Below are 18,978 nucleotides of genomic sequence, written 5' to 3'. Positions count from 1 at the left end.
GCAAATTATAACTTTTCCAATGGTACCTGACAAGGCATATCTCATACAAATGATCGTAATTTTGCAATATTAATATTAAATAACATTATAACTGGTCACCCCTAATCCAGACAACGTCACATTAATGAAACATCTCAATGAAAGAAGCCATGACTATGGCCAATACGGGAATCCTGCATTGACATGGATTATAAACTGAAGTCACCCAGGCCATGTCTACACAGGGAGCGCTTTGAAGATAGAACTCCGGTGATATTCTTCACCAGCCAAGTATTGGTGGTGTGGATGCAGCATCTGCTGGAGAACTGAACCGTCACAGAACTAATTAATTCCAGCCCCACTTAGCTAAATAAGCTCTACCGGCAAAAGTGCTGTCTATAGGCCTTCAGAAACGTTGGCTTTACCTTGATCTCTGTTGTGTAATCAGCTACAAACTCTGAGTCAGTGTCTTCTCTTTATCTTCCACTGAGCGAGCCGCTGTTTATATCTTACCTCTTGGGTCCACTAACTTACAGGATTGCCGGGGGTGTCTTAGCATCAAGATACTTCTTGTTACAGAAGGCTTGCTGGTTCTTTCTGTGCTCCATCCTGCATGTTACTTGTTAGTATTGCTGAGGGACACTTTGAATGAATAGACCAGGGGGAATTTGTCAAATGTTTATTTTCCAAACTTCATAAGCAAGTCTGTTATGGAGAATCAACTATCTGCCCTCCAAGGAAATCCCTCATTTAACCTGACCCATGAGAAGTGGGCGACAGCTGGGGACGCAATTTAACCCTAAATGAACAGAGCTGAAGGAAGGAAGAATGAGGCTGAGAGATTCAAAAAAGCCACAGGCAGATTTGGTTAGGAAATGAATTTTTCCCCCCAGGAAAAATACGCTTTTTCAAAAAATAATTATCTGCCTTTTTAAAAAAGATTTTCTCATTTTTGATTTTTCGGTTTTGGTTTTCGGCAACTAAACACTAAACCTTTTCAGTTTCAAAGTCACAATTTAAGGGCCCTGTGGGTTTTTGAAGCCAAAGGTTTTAAAAGACAACTGATTTTTTTGGGGGGAGGGGGTAAAAAAAGTCTGTGAAAAGCTGTTTTCCATCCAAAAACTTCCAACCAACACTGAGAATTAGGATCTCAGGACCCATTTGAATTGGGCCCCTAACTCTGTTTTGACCATGTTAGAAGTTCTCAGCCTTTTTCTACTGTGATACTGAGTTATGTCAACATGGTGGACAATGGGGGCTGGGAGACACACTCCTAGGGGCATGCTGTAGGTGAAGTGCCAGTGGAAGACAGGAAGGTAGGAGAGGGGTGTTTGGGATGAGAAAGGATAGAGGGAATATGGAGGGGGAAATAAGCAAGGGGGAGGCAGGAAAGATGGATGAATGTGAGGGGAGGATGTCAACAAACTGGAGAGAGTCTAGAGGAGAGCAATAAAAGTGATGAGGGGACTGGAGCACATGACTTATGAGGAGAGGCTGAGGGAACTGGCCTTGTTTAGTCTTCAGAAGAGAAGAATGAGGGGGGATTTGATAGCGGCCTTCAACTAACTGAAGTGAGGTTCCAGGGAGGATGGAGCTAGGCTGTTCTCAGTGGCGGCAGATGACAGAACAAGGAGCAATGGTCTCCAGTTGCAGTGGGGGAGGTCTAGGTTGGATGTTAGGAAAACCTTTTTCCCTAGGAGGGTGGTGAAGCACTGGAATGGGTTACCCAGGGAGGTGGTGGAATCTCCATCCTTAGAAGTTTGCAAGGCCCAGCTTGACAAAGCCCTGGCTGGGATGATTTAGCTGGGGTTGGTCCTGCTTTGAGCAGAGGTTGGACGAGATGACCTCCTGAGGTCCCTTCCAATCCTCGTCTTCTATTATTCTATCATTTATTCAGTGGCTCTTCTGTTGTCGCAGTAAGCAAAAGGCAGTGAGTGGACTAGATTCTGCCCTCAGTTGCACTGGTGTGAATCAGGATTAATTCATTTTCTTTGTGATTATTAGCACCTGGAGGCTACCAGCTCAGTGCCTCATTGTGCCGGGCTCTGTGCAAACATATGTCAGACCCTGCCCCAAAGAGTTTTATTAATTATTAATAATACAGAATCACCGAGAAACCTCAGTCACGAGCAGCACCCCAGAGTGCTAGGCGTTGTAAGACCAAAAACAAAAAGATCATCTGTGCCCCAAAGAGTTACAATCTGGGTATAAGACAAGAGACAGACGGGGGACGGGGGGCTGTGAAACAATGAGACAATATTGGTCAGCCTGATTGGCAGTGGTCTTAGGGTATCAATGGCTTAACTGTCGTCAAGGTTTTTGTAGGTGTCATGGTGCAGAAGATCTTTTAAGTAGGGATGCGAAGGAGGCTGATGTACTAGGTTTGCGGATGGCGGGGAAAGAATAAAAAAGCAACGTGTGGATTGTGGAGGCAGGAAGGGCGGGCTAGTCAGATGTGGCAGATGACTTCTTGATAGTAAAGGCCTTGAAAGCGAAGACTTGTGTTTAATGTGAGAGAGTTACTCCGATGTGATATTTGCATGAGTGAGTAAGTGAGCCGTGAGCACCCACCGTGCTAACTGTGGTTAGCCAGAGGCCCAGCAACTCAGTTCATGTAAGCCGCTTGGGAAAGATTAGATTCTTATGGGTAAAAGCCATTAAATGTCAATTTCACCGCACACACGCAAACTGACTCACAAATCCCTCCACCAATAATCATCGCAATTTAGAGAGGGGAAGAGTAAGAAAAATGCTGCTTGAGAACTTCTTCGAGTTGGATTGAAGGATATTTACTGGGTATATTTTGACACATGATGCTGCCAATGTGAGTTTTAATGCTTACAGAGCTTTACATGTTTGAATCTCAGCGTCTACTCTCAATAAGTAATTATTGTCTGTCTCCCCTACCCCCCAATTTCAGAGAATCGTAGATGTGTAGGGCTGGAAGGGACTTCAAGAAGTCATCCACTCCAGTCCCTTGCACAGAGGCAGGACTAAGTAAACCTAGACCATGCCTAGATTCCACAACACCTCTTGGAAACCTATTCCAGAGCTTCCCTCTTTTTAGACTTAGAATCCTTTTCCTGATATCTAACTTAAATCTCCGCTGCAGCAGGGAAAAGGTGCCCCCGGAACTGAATATTTAAATGCTCAAACCCTATAATTGTGCAGAGCTGTGAAAATGTAAATGGCTAAATATTGAAAGCAATGCTTAAAATGCTTAAAATTCTTTGTCACAATTATATAAAAAAAGAGATGTGAAAGGCTGCCAGATCTACATATAAGCTACTGGTCAATGGTGAGCACTGATGGCTATGTGTCCTTGGTTAGGCCCTCTTCCTGCTCTGTGCCTCAGTTTCCCCAGCTGTGCAATGGGGATGAAATCACTTAACAACACAGGGGTCCTGAATAAATTGCTGAATCTTGGTTTTGCAAGGCCTGGCTGTGATGGGTCAGTGCTAGTGAAAGATGCTTGAGCAATACCCATTCTAGGAAGCAATGCACCTGCTTAACAAGTGGGAAGGCAGATTTCTTTTTCAGACACTGCTCAGAGCTGCCTCCAAGGCCTCTGCTTCGGAGGTGACCCATGTACTCCCCTCCTGGACAGGCTGCTAACTTTCAGCTGGAAAAGAATAGACATGAGGGTGAGATCACAGCTGTTCCCAAGTTCCACAGTGTGGGTTTTACAGTGCCCCCAGTGGCCTGGAAGTCTCTGTATCACCCACTATGGACCAGCTATGGTTCACCCCTAACTTTCACTCTGATCAATTCCTCGAGTGGAGCAGGAGGTGATTTTTTTCCCCCTACAAAACCACATTTATTTATGATGTTATATCCTGGTCACCAGCTCGGCTCAAAGAGGGCTCTCTCCAGGGGTTTGATATCTCCACTGCATTAGAAGGGTACATGATCAGGGGAATTCACTGTGGCCTGAATTCAAACTCAGCCAAAATCCAACATTTCTGTTCTGGAAACCATTTTTTTATGACGCAAATTGAGTCAAAAAGCGGAATTGTTGCTATTTTTTTTTTTTTTTTTTTTTTGCAAACTGAAAAATGCAGAAAAAAAAAATTGAAAATGGCAAAATGTTCCATTTGGTGTCAGGCTGACATTAAACTGCACCCTCAGGCCATCATGGTTCTTTATGACTGGTTTGCATCCCCCATAATGCAGCAAGGTCATGTGACTACCATGATGCATCACGCCGGTCTGGAGCTGGAATTCAGCCAAGAAGCCTGGCCCATAGAGAATTAAGGCCGAAGGACCTGATTTACAGCTACCATGAGGCATCGTGAGACCTGAGGCAAATGGTGTTTCATGTCAAAAGGCCAAGGCATATAACGAGAATTTCAAAAGCATTTATGTGTCTGATTCACACTCATTTCGGTGGATATTAGGTGCCTTGTGCTTTTGAAAATCCCATTAGGCACCTAAATATGTTGAAAGATCTGGCCCGCGCTAACATGAAACAAATAATTTCAGTTCAGTTCAACAAACCATAATATTTCAATCCAGGTCAAATTTACCTGGACTGATGTTGAGTTAAAGAATGGGGATTAGGCTTAAAGAATGGGGATTAGGCACCTAACTACCCCACCTTTGAAAATCCCAGATGGCCGTATCCCCCAAATGTGATATCACATGGCCATTAAATGGAATTCACTGTGGTCTGAAGTAAGACCACTATATAAAATTCATTATGACCTGTGGAACTCATTGCCACAGGATATTAGTGAGTTAAAGAATGGGAATCTCTTATGCCACCTTGGAAAGTCCCAGCTGAGGTATCTAGAAGAAGACCCTTATGGCATGCACTGTTTTCCTTAAGGTGTCCTTGAACTCCTGGTTCCTCAAGCAATAGATGACCGGGTTAAAGAGGGGTGTCAGAACCGTGTAGAAGACAGACACTAGCTTGTTGGAGTCAAAGGAACCGATGGCCTGGGGTCTGGCATAGATGAAGAGGGAGGAGGCATAGAAGACAGTGACCACCAGCAAGTGGGAGGCGCATGTAGAGAAGGCCTTGCGACGCCCCTTGGCCGAGGGGATGTGCACAACCGTAGAGATGATGCAGATGTAAGAGGCCAGAGTAATGGACAGTGGTCCCAGGAGGATGAGCAGGGCCAGCAGGAAGTCCATGAGTGTGACCAGCGATACGTCAGTGCAGGCCAGGTTGAGCAGCGGTGACACGTCGCAGAAGAAATGATTGATGCAATTGGCCCCACAGAAGGTCAGACGCGAGATGAAGAAGACCTTCCACATGGAGATGAGGAAGCCAGTCAGCCAGGACCCAGCCACCAGGCGGATACAGAAAGCCTGGCTCATGATGGCCGAGTAGCGCAGCAGGTTGCAGATGGCCACGTAGCGGTCATAGGCCATGACGGCCAAGAGGACACACTCAGTGCAGGCCAGGGCCAGGAAAAAGTAAAGCTGGGCCATGCAGCCCACGAAGGAGATCCCCCTCCTTTCTGTCACAAAGCTGAGAAGCATCTTGGGCACTGTGACTGAGACGTACCAGATCTCCAGGAAAGAGAGGTTGGCCAGGAAGAGGTACATGGGCTTGTGGAGCGGGACATTGGCCCAGATCAGCATGATGATCACCGTATTCTCTATCACGGTCAATGTGTAGGCCAGGAGGAAGATTGAGAAGAGCAAGAACTGCAGCTCCAAGACACCTGGAAAACCCACCAAGGTGAATTCAGTCACCTGGCTGTGGTTGCCCCACTGCATGCTGGGAGTCTTGGCATTGCTGTTATTCAATCTGGAGGCGATACACAGGTGTTGGAAATTTGACCACATGTCACCACAATATCGATGAGACTTGAAAAGCCAGGTAAATGATTAGAGCTGGTCAAAAATTAAATAATATTATTAATAAAAAAACAACAAGCCAGATTTCCAAAGGTATTTAGGCACCTAAAGATACAGCTTGGAATGCAGTGGGGGACGCATTTGAATCAAAAGTGACTAAGTTAAGCACCTGGGGCCATATTTTTAAGATATTTGGACACCCAAAGAGGTACCTAATGGGATTTTGAAAATCATCTAGGTGCCTAGCACCTATTAATTTGAATGCTTTTAAAAATTTGGGCAGAGGTGCCTAACTCCCATGGTAATCAATTTGAGTTAGACACTTAGTAGCTTTTCAAAATCCCATTGAGTGCTGATCTTTATCTTTAGGTGCCTAAATACCTTTGAAAAGCTAGTCCAAGGTAAATTGATTGCTAGCTAAAAATGTCCCTTTTTTTCTGTAGTGAAATTGTTCCTGAATAATTGTCAATATTTTTCCTTCCTTCATGAAATTTCTCCCCAAGACTATTTTAAATTGGGATGGCTCTCAACATTTTTTGCTAACTGCAAACTGGCTTTTTGGGAAATGGAAATAAATATTAAGACCAATACCCGGAAGCATTTTGATAAATACTTTCATAAAAATATATCACAAATACTTTCAGAGACAAATGAAAAATGGCTCTGTTTCAAACTCCAGGAAATGAACATAATGGTGATTATTTTTTAGCATTTTCTTTTGACCAGCTCTAAAAACAATCCTGGCTTGGAGGTTGGATTTTCTGAGCTCTTCAAATCCAGTTAGGGGATTTAGACACTCAATCCCAATTCAAATGACTGATCTGGGCATCTAAAGTCCCTAGGCAGTTTTGAAACTCTCAACCTGGATTGTTATTGTTTACAAAGTAGCATTTAGAGGCCCTAACAAAAACCTGTTGTGCTGGTCCTGCACAGACACATAGTAAAAGACTGTTCCTTCCCCCAAAATTTTACAGTCAATACAGGTGGAAAGGAAAAGAGACTTGCCCAAGGTCATACAGGCTGATCAGTGTCAGAGCTTGGAATGGAACCTACATCTCCTGGCTTCCAATGGAAGTGGCAGGGTCCCACTTCTATCCCACTGTATGGAGAGGGAAAGATGACAGATAAGGTGTCTCCTGAATATCTACTCCAGCAACTGGAGTGTCTACTTGGGTGGGGGCCTCGGCCACTTTTCTCTTTTTGCAACATACAGACTGTCCTGGTGGGGCGAAGACCCCAGGCAGCGGGGTTGAAGCCAACACTCCATTGATAAGCACAGGTGGGTCCTTCCCACCCAAACCTATTGTCTCCGTCTGCCTACAGGAGGTCAGACTTAATGATCATAATGGCTCAAAATCTCTGGATGAAATTCTGGTCCCGTTGCCACCAACTGCAGAACTTGGCATGGCTTGAATAAAGCCAGGATTTAACCCTATGAATCTATAAAATATCACTGGGCATGTCTACACTGCAATAAAAAAACCCACACAGCACCAAGTCTCAGAACCTGTGTCAGCCTACACAGGCTTGAGGGGACTCAGGCTGTGGGGCTGGGATCTGAGAACCTCCCCCCCCCCGTGGGGTCTCCGATCTCAGGCTCAGATCTGAGTCTGAATATCTATACTTCAATTGTATAGTCCCCCAGTCTGAACCCCGTAAGCCCTGACTCAGACCAGCCAGAGCTGCACTGCACGTCTTTCATTGCATAATAACCTACCCACCGAGGCCAAGAATTCTGTATGATTCCAACAGAGGTCAGACATTCATGGTCAGTATTTTTAAAAGTGACAGGTGCTTTGGCTAGAGCTGGCCAGAAAATGTATTTTCCATCTTGTGAAAAAAATTTAGAGTTTGAAATGTTTTCCATCCCGCATCAGAACAAAAAGGCCAGGTTTTCAGCAATTAGTGAAATTTTTTTTAAAAAGAAGAATAAATTGAGAGTGTTATTTCCCTTGCCCAATCTAAATTGAATCCCAGGGTTCTATTTGTGAGTTTTCCATTGAACGTTCTTGCAAGTTGCTATTCAGAAGGAAGAGTGGAAACAAGAAAGAAACAAGATTGCGAAAGGACGAAAAAGCTGAAGAAAGAAAGCATAAAAGCAAAAAGAAGACAGAAAAATTCACTGTGAATGGGTGAAAGAGCAAAAACTAAAAAGAAAGAAAGAAAGAAAGAAAAAGAAAGAAAGAAAGAAAGAAAGAAAGCTATTTTAACTCACTTGAGGATGTACTGCAAACGAATGCTACCTACTTCAGAATGGGAGGTGAAGACAGATGATGCCCCAAAATAGCCGGTAGTTTCCTGATGTTTGATCCAAATTATTGATCAGACAAAAAAACAACCAGAGATCCCAGGTGGGGCTGGGGGAGTGGTATCCGCCGCAGTGCTGCATACGCTCTCCTTACTGACTGATTTAAGCTGGGCTGGTTTGACTCCTCCCATTCTTCTAGTGGCTAAACAGCGGCTCAGTGTTAACAGCTAATTTAGACACTGTCATATTATATGTATAGTTGGGATTATGTTTTCCAAGGTGCATTACTTCACATTTATCAATATTGAATTTCATCTGCCATTTTGTTACCCAGTCACTCTGTTTTGTGAGATCCCTTTGTAATTCTTCTCAGTCTGCTTTGGACTTAGCTATCTTGAGTACTTTTGTATCATCTGCAAATTTTGCCACATCACTGTTTACCCCTTTTTCCTGATCATTTATGATTATATTGAACAGCACTGGTCCTGGTACAGATCCCTGGGGGACACCACTATTTACCTCTTTCCATTCTGAAAACTGACCATTTATTCCTAGCCTTTGTTTCCTATCTTTTAACCAGTTACTGATCCAGGAGAGGACCTTCCCTCTTATCCCATGACAGCTTACTTTGCTTAAGAGCCTTTGGTGAGGGACCTTGTCAAAGGCTTTCTGAAAGTCCAATCACTCTATATCCACTGGATCACCCTTGTCCACGTACTTGTTGAGCCCCTCAAATAATTCTAGTAGATTGGGGAGGCATGATTTCCCTTTACAAAACTATGTTGACTCTTCCCCAACAAATTGTGTCCATCTAGGTGTCTGATAATTCCGTTCTTTACTATAGTTTCAACCAATTTGCCTGGTACTGAAGTTAGGCCTACTGGCCTGTAATCACTGGGCTCACCTCTGGACCCTTTTTTAAAAATTAGCATCACATTGGATGATTTAGCTGAGGTTAGTCTTTCTCTCAGCAGGGGGTTGGACTAGATGACCTCCTGAGGTCCCTTCCAACTCTAATCTTCTATGATTAGCTATCCTCCAGTCATCTGGTACAGAAGTTGATTTAAATGATAGGTTATATATCTATGGCATCTTGAAAAATAGTGTTGACATCCCCATATGTTCCACTTCCTGAACTTCACTCTCTTAGCCAAGACAATCATCATCAAATGGGTATGTTTCTAGTGGAGTACCGCAGTTCTTGGCCCTCTTTTTTATTAATGACCTGGAATAAAACATCAAATTATCACTGATAATGTTTGCAGATGACACAAAAGTTGGGGGAGTGGTAAATAAGGAAGAGGACAAATCACTGATACAGAGTCATATGGATTGCTTGATAAACTAGGTGCATGCAAACAATATGGGTCTTAATATGGCTAGCTGTAAATATGTACATCTAGGTAGAAAGAATGTAGACCATAATTACAGGATGGGAGATTCTATCGTGGGAAGCAAAGATTCTGGAAAAGATTTGAGGGTCATGGGAGATTATCAGATGAGAATAAACTCCTCATGTGACATTGCGTAATGCAATCTTTGGATGCATAAACAGGGAATCAAGAGTACGAGTAGAGAGGTTATTTTACCTCTATATTAGGCACTGGTGCGACTACTGCTGGAATAGTGTTTCCAGTTCTGGTGTCCACAATTCAAGAAGGAAGTTGGTAAATTGGAGAGAAGAGTTACAAGAACGATTATATGGTTGGAAAACATGCTTTATAGTGATAGACTCAAGGAGGTCAATCTATTTAGCTTACCACAGAGACGCAGTTAAGAGATGACTTGATTACAGTCTATAAGAACCCACACGGGGAACAATATTTAATAATGGGCTCTTCAATCTAGCAGAGAAAGGAATAGCTTGATCCAATGGCTGGAAGTTTAAGTTACATACATTCAGACTGGAAATAAGGCATACCATTTTAGTTGTTGACAGTAATTAACCATTGGAACAACTTAACAAGAGTCATGGTTGATTCTTCACTACTAACAATTTTATATCAAGGTTGCATGCTTTTGTAAAAGATGTGCTCCAGGAATTATTATGGGGAAGGTCTCTGGCCTGTGAGAGCAGACTAGATGATCATAATGGTCCCTTCTGGTCTTGGAATCTACCACTCTATGAAAGGCCTGACTCTGGTTTCCTGGCTTGACCCAAAGTCCACTGAAGTGAATGGGATACTTTCTATTGATTCCAAAGGGCATCGGATCTTCCACTGGCATAAATGCAGAGCAAATTCAGAGAGCGAGAGAGATTTTTTTCAGCTACTCACACTCTTTCTAAGACTTAATCACTTGGATTTGTTGTATTCCCACCGGTCTGATCATCAGCACAAGTTTCTTGTGCCTCCTCTGGAGAGATTAACAGAGTTCAAACACACGAGCTGTGCTTCGTGTCAAGACGTGACCAATATGACATCATCTTTATTGGGCGTGTCTTTAATTCTTCTGTCGTTTTGGCCTTGCCTCTCAAATGCGGGTGTATGCACTAAAAGCAGCGGTATCTCAGTTTGAGGAGACAGTGCAAAACTTGCTTTGGGCTGCTGGTGAGTTAGTGTAGCGAAGACCTTGAATTAAGGTTGGAGGTCGATAAAGCCGTGTAGCCTACAACAGAACAAACTCCCTTCACCTGAGCCTCCAGTGTGGTATCTTCAAACCCTGCCCATAAAAGTTGGATTAACCCCATGATTAACAAGCACCCGTTCTCCAGATGTTTGATATTCTGATGACTTTACCTGGTTTACAAATGATGGTATAAGGTATTTATAGGTATATTTTCTTATTGATTTCCTGCTTATTCTTTCTTATTCTGTCCATATGCTCTCAAATGTAATTGATTTTAGGTCAACACTCCCATAGACTTCTTTAGCACAAGGGCTTGTTTTAGGCAAGCACTGAAAAACCTTTCTTCCTATTTCTTCATTTAAATAGTGTTTCCTATGCTGAGTTCTTCCATTGACTTCAGCAGTATGTCTGGAGGGAAGTGCTTGAAGAAGAGGGGGCATAACAGTTAAAAGTGTACCAATCAAGTTGTTCGTCCCTTCCACTGCTCAAAAGTACCTGCTCTGGTAAAAGAAAAGAAAAGAACTCAAAGAAACGTGGACACTCAAAGAACGTGTGGACCGTTATTGATAGGAATAAGCTGATTGAGGGTCCTGCCAGAAAATCATAGAAATGTAGGTCTGGAAGAGCTCTCAAGAGGTCATATAGTCCAGGCCATCCTTTTTGATGCAGAATTAGGTATGCCTAGAATATCCCTGACAGATGTTTGGGACCAGTTATTCACAGGCATAAATGTTTATTTGCAGCATCAAGACCTTAATAGGGACATTTTCAACCAGTAGTCTAATTGGTTGATAAGTAGGTAGGTAAATAGATGGATACTTTTTAAAAATTTTCAGGTGTGGCATTTGCTTCTGAGTGCCCCTATTATCTTCTGGGGATTTATGATTTGTTTTAAAGTGCTCCCTGTCCCCTGCTGTGCAGTCAAACAATAAAACAGATGGGAAGGAAAGCTGACCAGAGAAGGATGGAAACACAGGTAGCAGCTGTGTAAAACATGCCGTGATCTCACTGGATAACACTGAATAATATTTGCCTTCTAACCTCTTTTACTAAAGGTGATCTTCGGTGAGAACTGTGAGAATAGCAGATACAAGAAATTTTAGAGAGAAGTTTGATTTTTAAGATGTGGCAGCCCCTTGAACACCAATATTTTAAAAAACTGTATGAATGTTCTACAGGGAAAATCTATCTACCTATTCCCATCCACACCCATATATCTATTTATCTGTCTTTCTCTACCCATTTACAACCATCCATCTTTCTATCTATCTGTCCATTTCCATTCACACCCATGTCTCCCTCTCTCTTCTTGTTCATACGCATTTATCCATCTACCTATCTCTATACCTCTCTATCTATCTATCCCCATACATCCCCTCTATCTATCTATCTATCTATCTATCTATCTATCTATCTATCTATCTATCTATCTGCAAGCTCTGTGGTCTGAAGCATTAGGCAGATGGGAGCTCAGCACAGTCATTTGTGGATGAAATGGAGGAAGAACAGCTCCGAGCATCTTACGATCTGAAGATATGCAAGCCCTCCATTGCCAAGGGAACTCTCTGCCACGATCTATTGTAGGGGAAAAGGAATTCAGTGAATGGCAACGGCCCCGTTTCCACTTTGGCTACAAGGCAGTTTGGAGCATTTTAGTTAAAACGCAGTTACATTTTGCTTTGGAGGGGGTATAAAGACAGTTGACTTTCTTGGGAGATGCATGGACAAGCCATGGACATTGGACATCATCATGACCAAGGTTCCCATCAGCTACAGGGGGGTAAGAGGCCTTTGGCTGAGCAACAAGAGGGAGAAAAAGAGGGAATAGACGGCTGCATCCTCCTGGGAGAACCTCTTGGGTGGCAAGGCCTCTCTCAAGTATCCTAACTACCACTGATCTGAGCTGAGCTGAGGCGTGCAAAACGGAACAGCAGCAGCAACTTCTTAGAGGTGATGGATGGCTCAGAAGCCATGGACAGCAGTGGCGCACCTTTGCAGGGACACAGGGTAGCCGAACTGGTCAGTTTCGACTGAAGCCACAAAGAAAACATCAGCCAGCCCAAGGGATGCTGGTGCAGGCCTCTCTACCCAGCAAAGGAAGCTGAAATCTGTAGGAGAGTAAAGAGTTAAATCTGGACAAGTGGTCAGGCCTAAGCTACAGGGGTCAAGGCAAGGGCAAACCTTGTTTCTGTTAATTGGTGTGAATTCTTGTTAGCGTCTGTTATCTCTCTTCTTCTTTTCCTCCCTTCCTGGCATCTGTGCTGGGAATGAAGCCAATAAAATACCTATTGCTATTTCTGTGCAAGGCCTTGGTGGGAAGAAAGCATTATCATAGAGTTGGAAGGGACCTCAGGAGGTATCTAGTCCAACCCCCTGCTCAGAGCAGGACTAACCTCAGCTAAATAATCCCATCTAGGGTTTTGTCAAGCCGCAGCTTAAAAACCTCTAAAGATGGAGGTTCCACCACCTCCCTAGGTAACCCATTCCAGTGCTTTACCACCCTCCTAGTGACAAAACCTTTTCCTAATGTCCAGCCTAGACCTCCCCACTGCAACTTGAGACCATTGCTCCTTGTTCTGTCATCTGCCACCACAGAGAACAGCCTAGCTCCATCCTCCCTGGAACCCCCTTTCAGGTAGTTAAAGGCTGCTATCAAATCCCCCCTCATTCTTCTCTTCTTCAGACTAAACAAGCCCAGTTCCCTCAGCCTCTCCTCATAAGTCCTGTGCTCCAGCCCCATAATCATTTTTGTTGCCCTCCACTGGACTCTCTCCAACTTCTCCACATCTTTGTTGTAGTGGGGGGCCCAAAACTGGACACAATACTGCAAATGCGGCCTCACCAATTATCTTCCTTCCCCTCTGGCATGCCTTTACTTCAAAGAATGCTAATGTAAAATCTGTAGGTTTTAAGGTGATGTGCCTGCCCTCTATATGGTAATCCTGTAAACAACAAACAGGGGCTGGTATAATTGTATTCATTATGTAGTTGTTAATATTCATTTTATAGGTGTCAATGTAACCAAATCAGGGTCTATGGGGAGTTGCTGGAAATGCATACATTTACACACTGGTATGGATAAAATAATTGTAAAGTAACCCCCTCGTTGCTCACTTGCATCGTCGGGGTGGAACGAGCAGGCAATAAAGGACAACCTGTTTGGTTATTTCTAACAAAATCAGTCCAGCTGGCTTAGGCACCAACCAGCTAGAATCTTTGGACTTCTCCATCCCAGGACAACTAATTGGGCAAGAGGAAACTGTCCAGAACACGTCAGCCATTTGCACTGGCTAAAGGAGGACTGAGGTTGGGCCTACTCTTAAGATACACTTAGAGAATCTCACCCTATAGAACGTCTTAATGTATTAATTGCTGGTTTTCTCAAATTCATTCATGTCTTCCTCCCACCTACCCACCCCAAATAAAGTCCCCTTTGTTGTATCGCCTGGACTCGGAGCTTGCCAGTGGGGAAGAATTGCCCATGAAGGGTCCCCGTGGTGGTGTATGTATTTCCCATGTGTCGGGGTCAGGGCTGGAGCTGGTGTGATTGAAGTCTTTAAGGAAACTCATAGGAAAACTGGTCCTTTAGGCTCCTGACACCACCTGGAAGAGAGGGTCCCATGCCAAATGGCTTAATTGATTTGGCTTGCCAGGTTTAAGTCAAAATACGGAAAATTTCCAAATTTCCCAATTAAAAAGGTATATTTTTTAAAATATATTGTGCGCTGTTTTAGCTGGTTGTTTTCCAACCTGCTCCGCCCTACACCCAAACATTAGAAAATCAGGAAATGCCTTTTAAAAAAGATTCCAGCCACATCCTGAGGGAATTATCTGGACATCTGTAGTTTTCTGACTTAGACTCCACGTACACACAAGGTTAATTATAAAACAGTTGAAATGAAATGAACTGTTACCCAGGGGGCAATCCGGAGAGGAAGGTGCTACTCAGTGTGAGTAACTGTAACCTGAGGCCAGATTTTTAAAGGTATTTAGGCAGCTAGTGGGATTTTCCGAAGCATCTGGGTGACTAACCCTCATTGATTTCAAGAATATCTGGGAGAAGCTTCAACGTATCTTTTATGTTTGACTCCTTTTTAACTTTTATCTTGCTCTGTTTTCTAAAGGAAATGTCACCTGCGGAGCCAGTAAGAGAAGGGAACCACACAGCAGGGACAGATATCATCCTATTGGGCTTTGGAAGATGTCCGTGGTTGCAGATTTTCCTCTTTGTGATGTTCCTGGTGATTTACATGATATCCACGCTGGGAAACACCAGCCTGGTCCTCATCATTAGAGCCGACTTTCACCTTCACACCCCCATGTACTTCTTCCTCATGAACCTATCCCTCTTAGACCTTTGCAGCTCCTCCACCATTGCCCCCAGAGCCATGGTGAGCTTCCTATCAGGGAACAAAGCCATTTCCTATAACGGATGTGCCACCCAATTCTTCTTTGTCACTCTCTCTCTCACCACTGAAGCCATTCTCCTGGCAGTGATGGCCTATGATCGCTACATCGCCATCCGCAACCCGCTCCAGTATTCCATTGCCATGTCCAAGTGGGTTTCCGTTCAACTGGTGGTGGGATCCTATATCGGTGGCTGTGTGAATGCCATGATGCAGACAGGCTTCACCTTTACACTGCACTTTTGTGGGTCTAATGAGATGGATCATTTCTTCTGTGATGGCCCTCCCTTGATTAGTCTCTCCTGCAGCGACGCACACGTCAATTATCTTCTGATGTTTACCTTATGTGGCCTTATTATATCAATCACCGCCCTGATTGTTATTGTCTCCTACGTCTATATCATCTCCACCATCCTCAGGATTCGCTCTGCTGAGGGCAGGCACAAAGCTTTCTCCACTTGCACCTCCCACATGGTGGTCGTGAGTTTATTTTATGGGACCACTGCTTTGATGTATGCCCAGCCCACTAGGTTAGCTTTTCTATATCCAAGAAAAGCAATGTCCGTGTTTTATACCCTTTTCATTCCCATGTTGAATCCTTTCATCTACAGCTTCAGGAACAAGGATGTGAAAGATGCTTTAAGAAGGATTATGGGCAAGAAATGTTTGAAAAAATGAACATTGTCTTTGAACATAGATCTGAAACAAATTGGGTCAAAGTATTGTGCAATACAATAACAAATTTTGAGCAAACGTTTATTTTTTATTTGGAGTAGTTTTGGGGCAAGTATAAAAAAATTAATTTTTCGGATCCACAGTATCTATCTATCTATCTATCTATCTATCTACATACACACCCATCTATCCATCTAGCTATCTTTTTTCTTTGTATCTGTCTGTTGCTCTCTTTCTGCCTCTCTCTCCACTTGCCTGACCAGCTGACCTGTGGAACTCATTGCCACTGGATATTATTTAGTCAAATATATTTTGAGAATTTTAAAATGGCTTTGATATGTATAGGGCCTCATGCCTTGGGATACAAGTCAGCTACTGCCTGTCTGAGTTATGAATACATTTTCTCCATGATTTATCATTCAATTATCCCGTCTTTGAAACACTGATCCTGACCATCATTGGAGACAGGTTTCTTCTACATGGTGATTCCTTTGTTCCCATAATGTTTCAGAACACTGACCATACAACCTATTTATGATGATAAAGTATTTCTAAATATACTTACATATTCTTAGAATAGGAATGACCCCCAAGTCCAAATACTTAGCTAATGCAAATTTGCTTGTCCTTGTTAACCTGGATCACCTATGTACAATACTCCTGTGTCATGTCTGCAACACAGCTCAATAAAGCAATTGGCCTTGATTCAAATCTCACCCATATTTGTGTAAACCAGTGGCATTCACCCATCCAGGTATAAATCACTAGTAGCCACATACAACTCAGTGGGTCTGATTCTCCTCTCATTCCTCTTGATGTAAATTAGGAGTCACTCCATTGTTCTAAAGTGTGTGTAAATGTATGGAGAATCCATTCGCCCTACATTTTAAGATGCAATAAACTTAATAAAATAAATAATTTTAAAACCTTTTCCCTTTTGATTTGGTCATGAAATGAAAACCACACTTGGAGCCCAATCCTGCAGTGCTTTTTGAGGATAACCTCTGTGACCCGTCCATGCACAGGATAGCCCATCTGAAAACGCCAAGGGCAGGATGCGAAAAGGAGAGCTGATTCTCCCAAGCTGGTGGCTAACACTGCAGTTAGACTCACCAACCAGTTACAAACAGTGCTTCTGATTCCCCGCACTGGTTATCAGGAAGCTAAAACAAAAGAATACACAGCCCTCTCTACTGCAGTTCAGTCTCTGGCACCCAGTCAGCAACCAGGTCCAGTAAAGGGATAAGTTAATTAAAACTATGTGACGTGAAGACCCGCTCAATAGATCTGGAAGTTGATTTAACAAAACCACCTCCAGAAAAAGAGTAAAGCTGCATTGACGGGTCCGTGTTTCCTGCCGGCACAGCATGGTGGGGATGGCATGCAGAACGGACTTTAGGAAGTCGACAGGAGATGTGCAGGCTACTCTATGTAGCTTGCATGTCTCCCGTCGACTGCCGCCAAATTTGCCAGCCCTCTGTAATTACTAAAGGTTTATTATAAAACGAAAGAAATAAATGAGAAGAGAAATGTTACATGGACAAAGCAATCAAATCCATACAAATGACGTCAAAGTCCATGTACAAATCAGGTTCACAGTAGAACTGTGGAGTTTTTAGGCTTGTACTGTTCCTCTGGTGTACATCCAGTACCTGGATGGGTCTCAGTCCTGAGTTTTAGTTGCAGATGAGTTGATCCAGAGGTAGGAAGCAGGAATGAAGACCACATGAGTTGGAGCAGCTGCCTTTTATGTCTCTTTGCCATGCAGCTTGTGGAAATTCACAGAAACAAGATGGAGTCCAGGGTCATCTGGGCAAGTCCTGGTGATTCATAAGGTGCGACCCCAGGTTTCTTTCCCTGGATTCATTGCAACTTGGAGCTCCCTCAATGGGCCATTAAGCAGCTTATTGCTGCTACTATCCTGTCTGGGATGTCGCTCAGAAACACAGCACAAGTTGCAATACAGATACATCAAATGTATCCATAACTTCCAACACAAATATGCACATAAACATAAACAATATCACCATACTCAGCAAATTATAACCTTTCTAATGGTAGCTGGCATGGCCTATCTCATATGAATTATTTTAATTTTGAAATATTGATGTTAAATAATATTATAAATGGTCCCCTTAACCCAGACAGTGTCACAACATCACCTTGTCTTCAGGGGAGATTTTGGTACATTACGTTGAACTTGCTATGAGGATTTACCATGGAAATTCCAGGTTATTAACCTGCAACTCTAATTAATTGAATGCAGAAAATACCATCAGAAAAAAAAAAAGATCTAAGTGCAAGGAGAGATGAATTGAAGGCCACAGAACCTCACCCATCCACTCATGCAGTAGGCAGAGAACATACAGAAGTCCTCAAACCTTGATTTAAAGACTTCAAGTTACAGAGAATCCACCATTTATTCTAGTTTAAAACAGCAAGCGATCATACCCATTGCTCCAGTGTAAGGAGAAAATCCCCCAGGGTCTCTGCCAATCTGTCCTGGGGGAAAATTCCTTCCTGACACCAAATATGGTGATCAGTTAGACCCTGAGCCTGTGGGCAAGACCCACCAGTCAAAGGAGCTGTGTAGTAGTTGGGATGTAGTAAGACAAAGAGTAGCTGCACATGGTGAAGAAAAGAGATTGTATGTGTATGTGTAATGAGATTAGTTGGATCAAAAGACTTCTGGAAACTCTAAGAGAGGTCCAAACTGGGCTTCCTCTAGCAGGAATAGTGTTGATTAGCAAGAATGCTAGATGGATCACAGGATCAAAGAACCACTGTCCTCAACAATACAGTCTAACCGTATCAGTGATCTATTCATCTCTGCTACTTCCATAATATTTTTTTCCACATACTCTGCCTTTATGACATCTAAGAACCCTAACTGTGCCGCCATCAGACTTGGTCAGAATTATTCATTTGAGCCATTTTCCTAGCAGACAATGTGGTATTCTCAAAAGTGACATTTTCAATGGTAAAATTTCAGTGGTAGAGGGTTTTTTTGTGTAAATTGTCCCCTGGCATGGAATCCATGCTGACCGGGAAGGTACGCAGCTGCTAACTCAATTTTTATTCAGCTGTTGTTCAAGCTGGCTACAGTGGAATTTGCATGCGTACCAGATAACTGAGAGTTGGCCCATGGAAAATGCAAAAAAAAATCTTTCAGCACCTTTAGTTTTCTTCCCTGGAAGCAATGAAAAATCATTGTCCCTGTGGGATATTCCAGTGCTTTGTCCTGCCCTATGCCAGGAGTGGGGTCTCCCACCTATTCCCCTGGGGAACCGACTG

General features: G+C 43.2%; 2 protein-coding genes across 2 annotated transcripts; one reads left to right on the top strand and one right to left on the bottom strand.

The window, feature by feature from the left end:
- Window positions 1–4,767: 4,767 nt before the first annotated feature.
- Window positions 4,768–5,706, bottom strand: LOC137149517 (olfactory receptor 6A2-like). The gene has a single exon (XM_067543013.1). It carries the CDS (start codon window positions 5,704–5,706, stop codon window positions 4,768–4,770), a length of 939 nt encoding a protein of 312 aa, XP_067399114.1.
- A 9,024-nt stretch (window positions 5,707–14,730) lies between these two features.
- LOC137149536 (olfactory receptor 9S13-like) lies at window positions 14,731–15,687 on the top strand. Its single transcript, XM_067543028.1, has one exon. It carries the CDS (start codon window positions 14,731–14,733, stop codon window positions 15,685–15,687), a length of 957 nt encoding a protein of 318 aa, XP_067399129.1.
- The last annotated feature ends 3,291 nt before the right edge of the window (window positions 15,688–18,978 follow it).

Source organism: Emydura macquarii, unplaced genomic scaffold, assembly GCF_026122565.2.
Source record: "Emydura macquarii macquarii isolate MOO-44397 ecotype Brisbane River unplaced genomic scaffold, CSIRO-AGI_Emac_v2 contig_762, whole genome shotgun sequence".
Lineage (NCBI taxonomy): Eukaryota > Metazoa > Chordata > Testudines > Chelidae > Emydura > Emydura macquarii.
This window is presented reverse-complemented; position numbering and strand designations above follow the sequence as displayed.

Bases quoted from the DNA above. Each gene is read 5' to 3' on its own strand.
- LOC137149536 (XM_067543028.1), top strand. From the start codon at position 14,731: ATGTCACCTGCGGAGCCAGTAAGAGAAGGGAACCACACAGCAGGGACA.
- LOC137149517 (XM_067543013.1), bottom strand. From the start codon at position 5,706: ATGCAGTGGGGCAACCACAGCCAGGTGACTGAATTCACCTTGGTGGGT.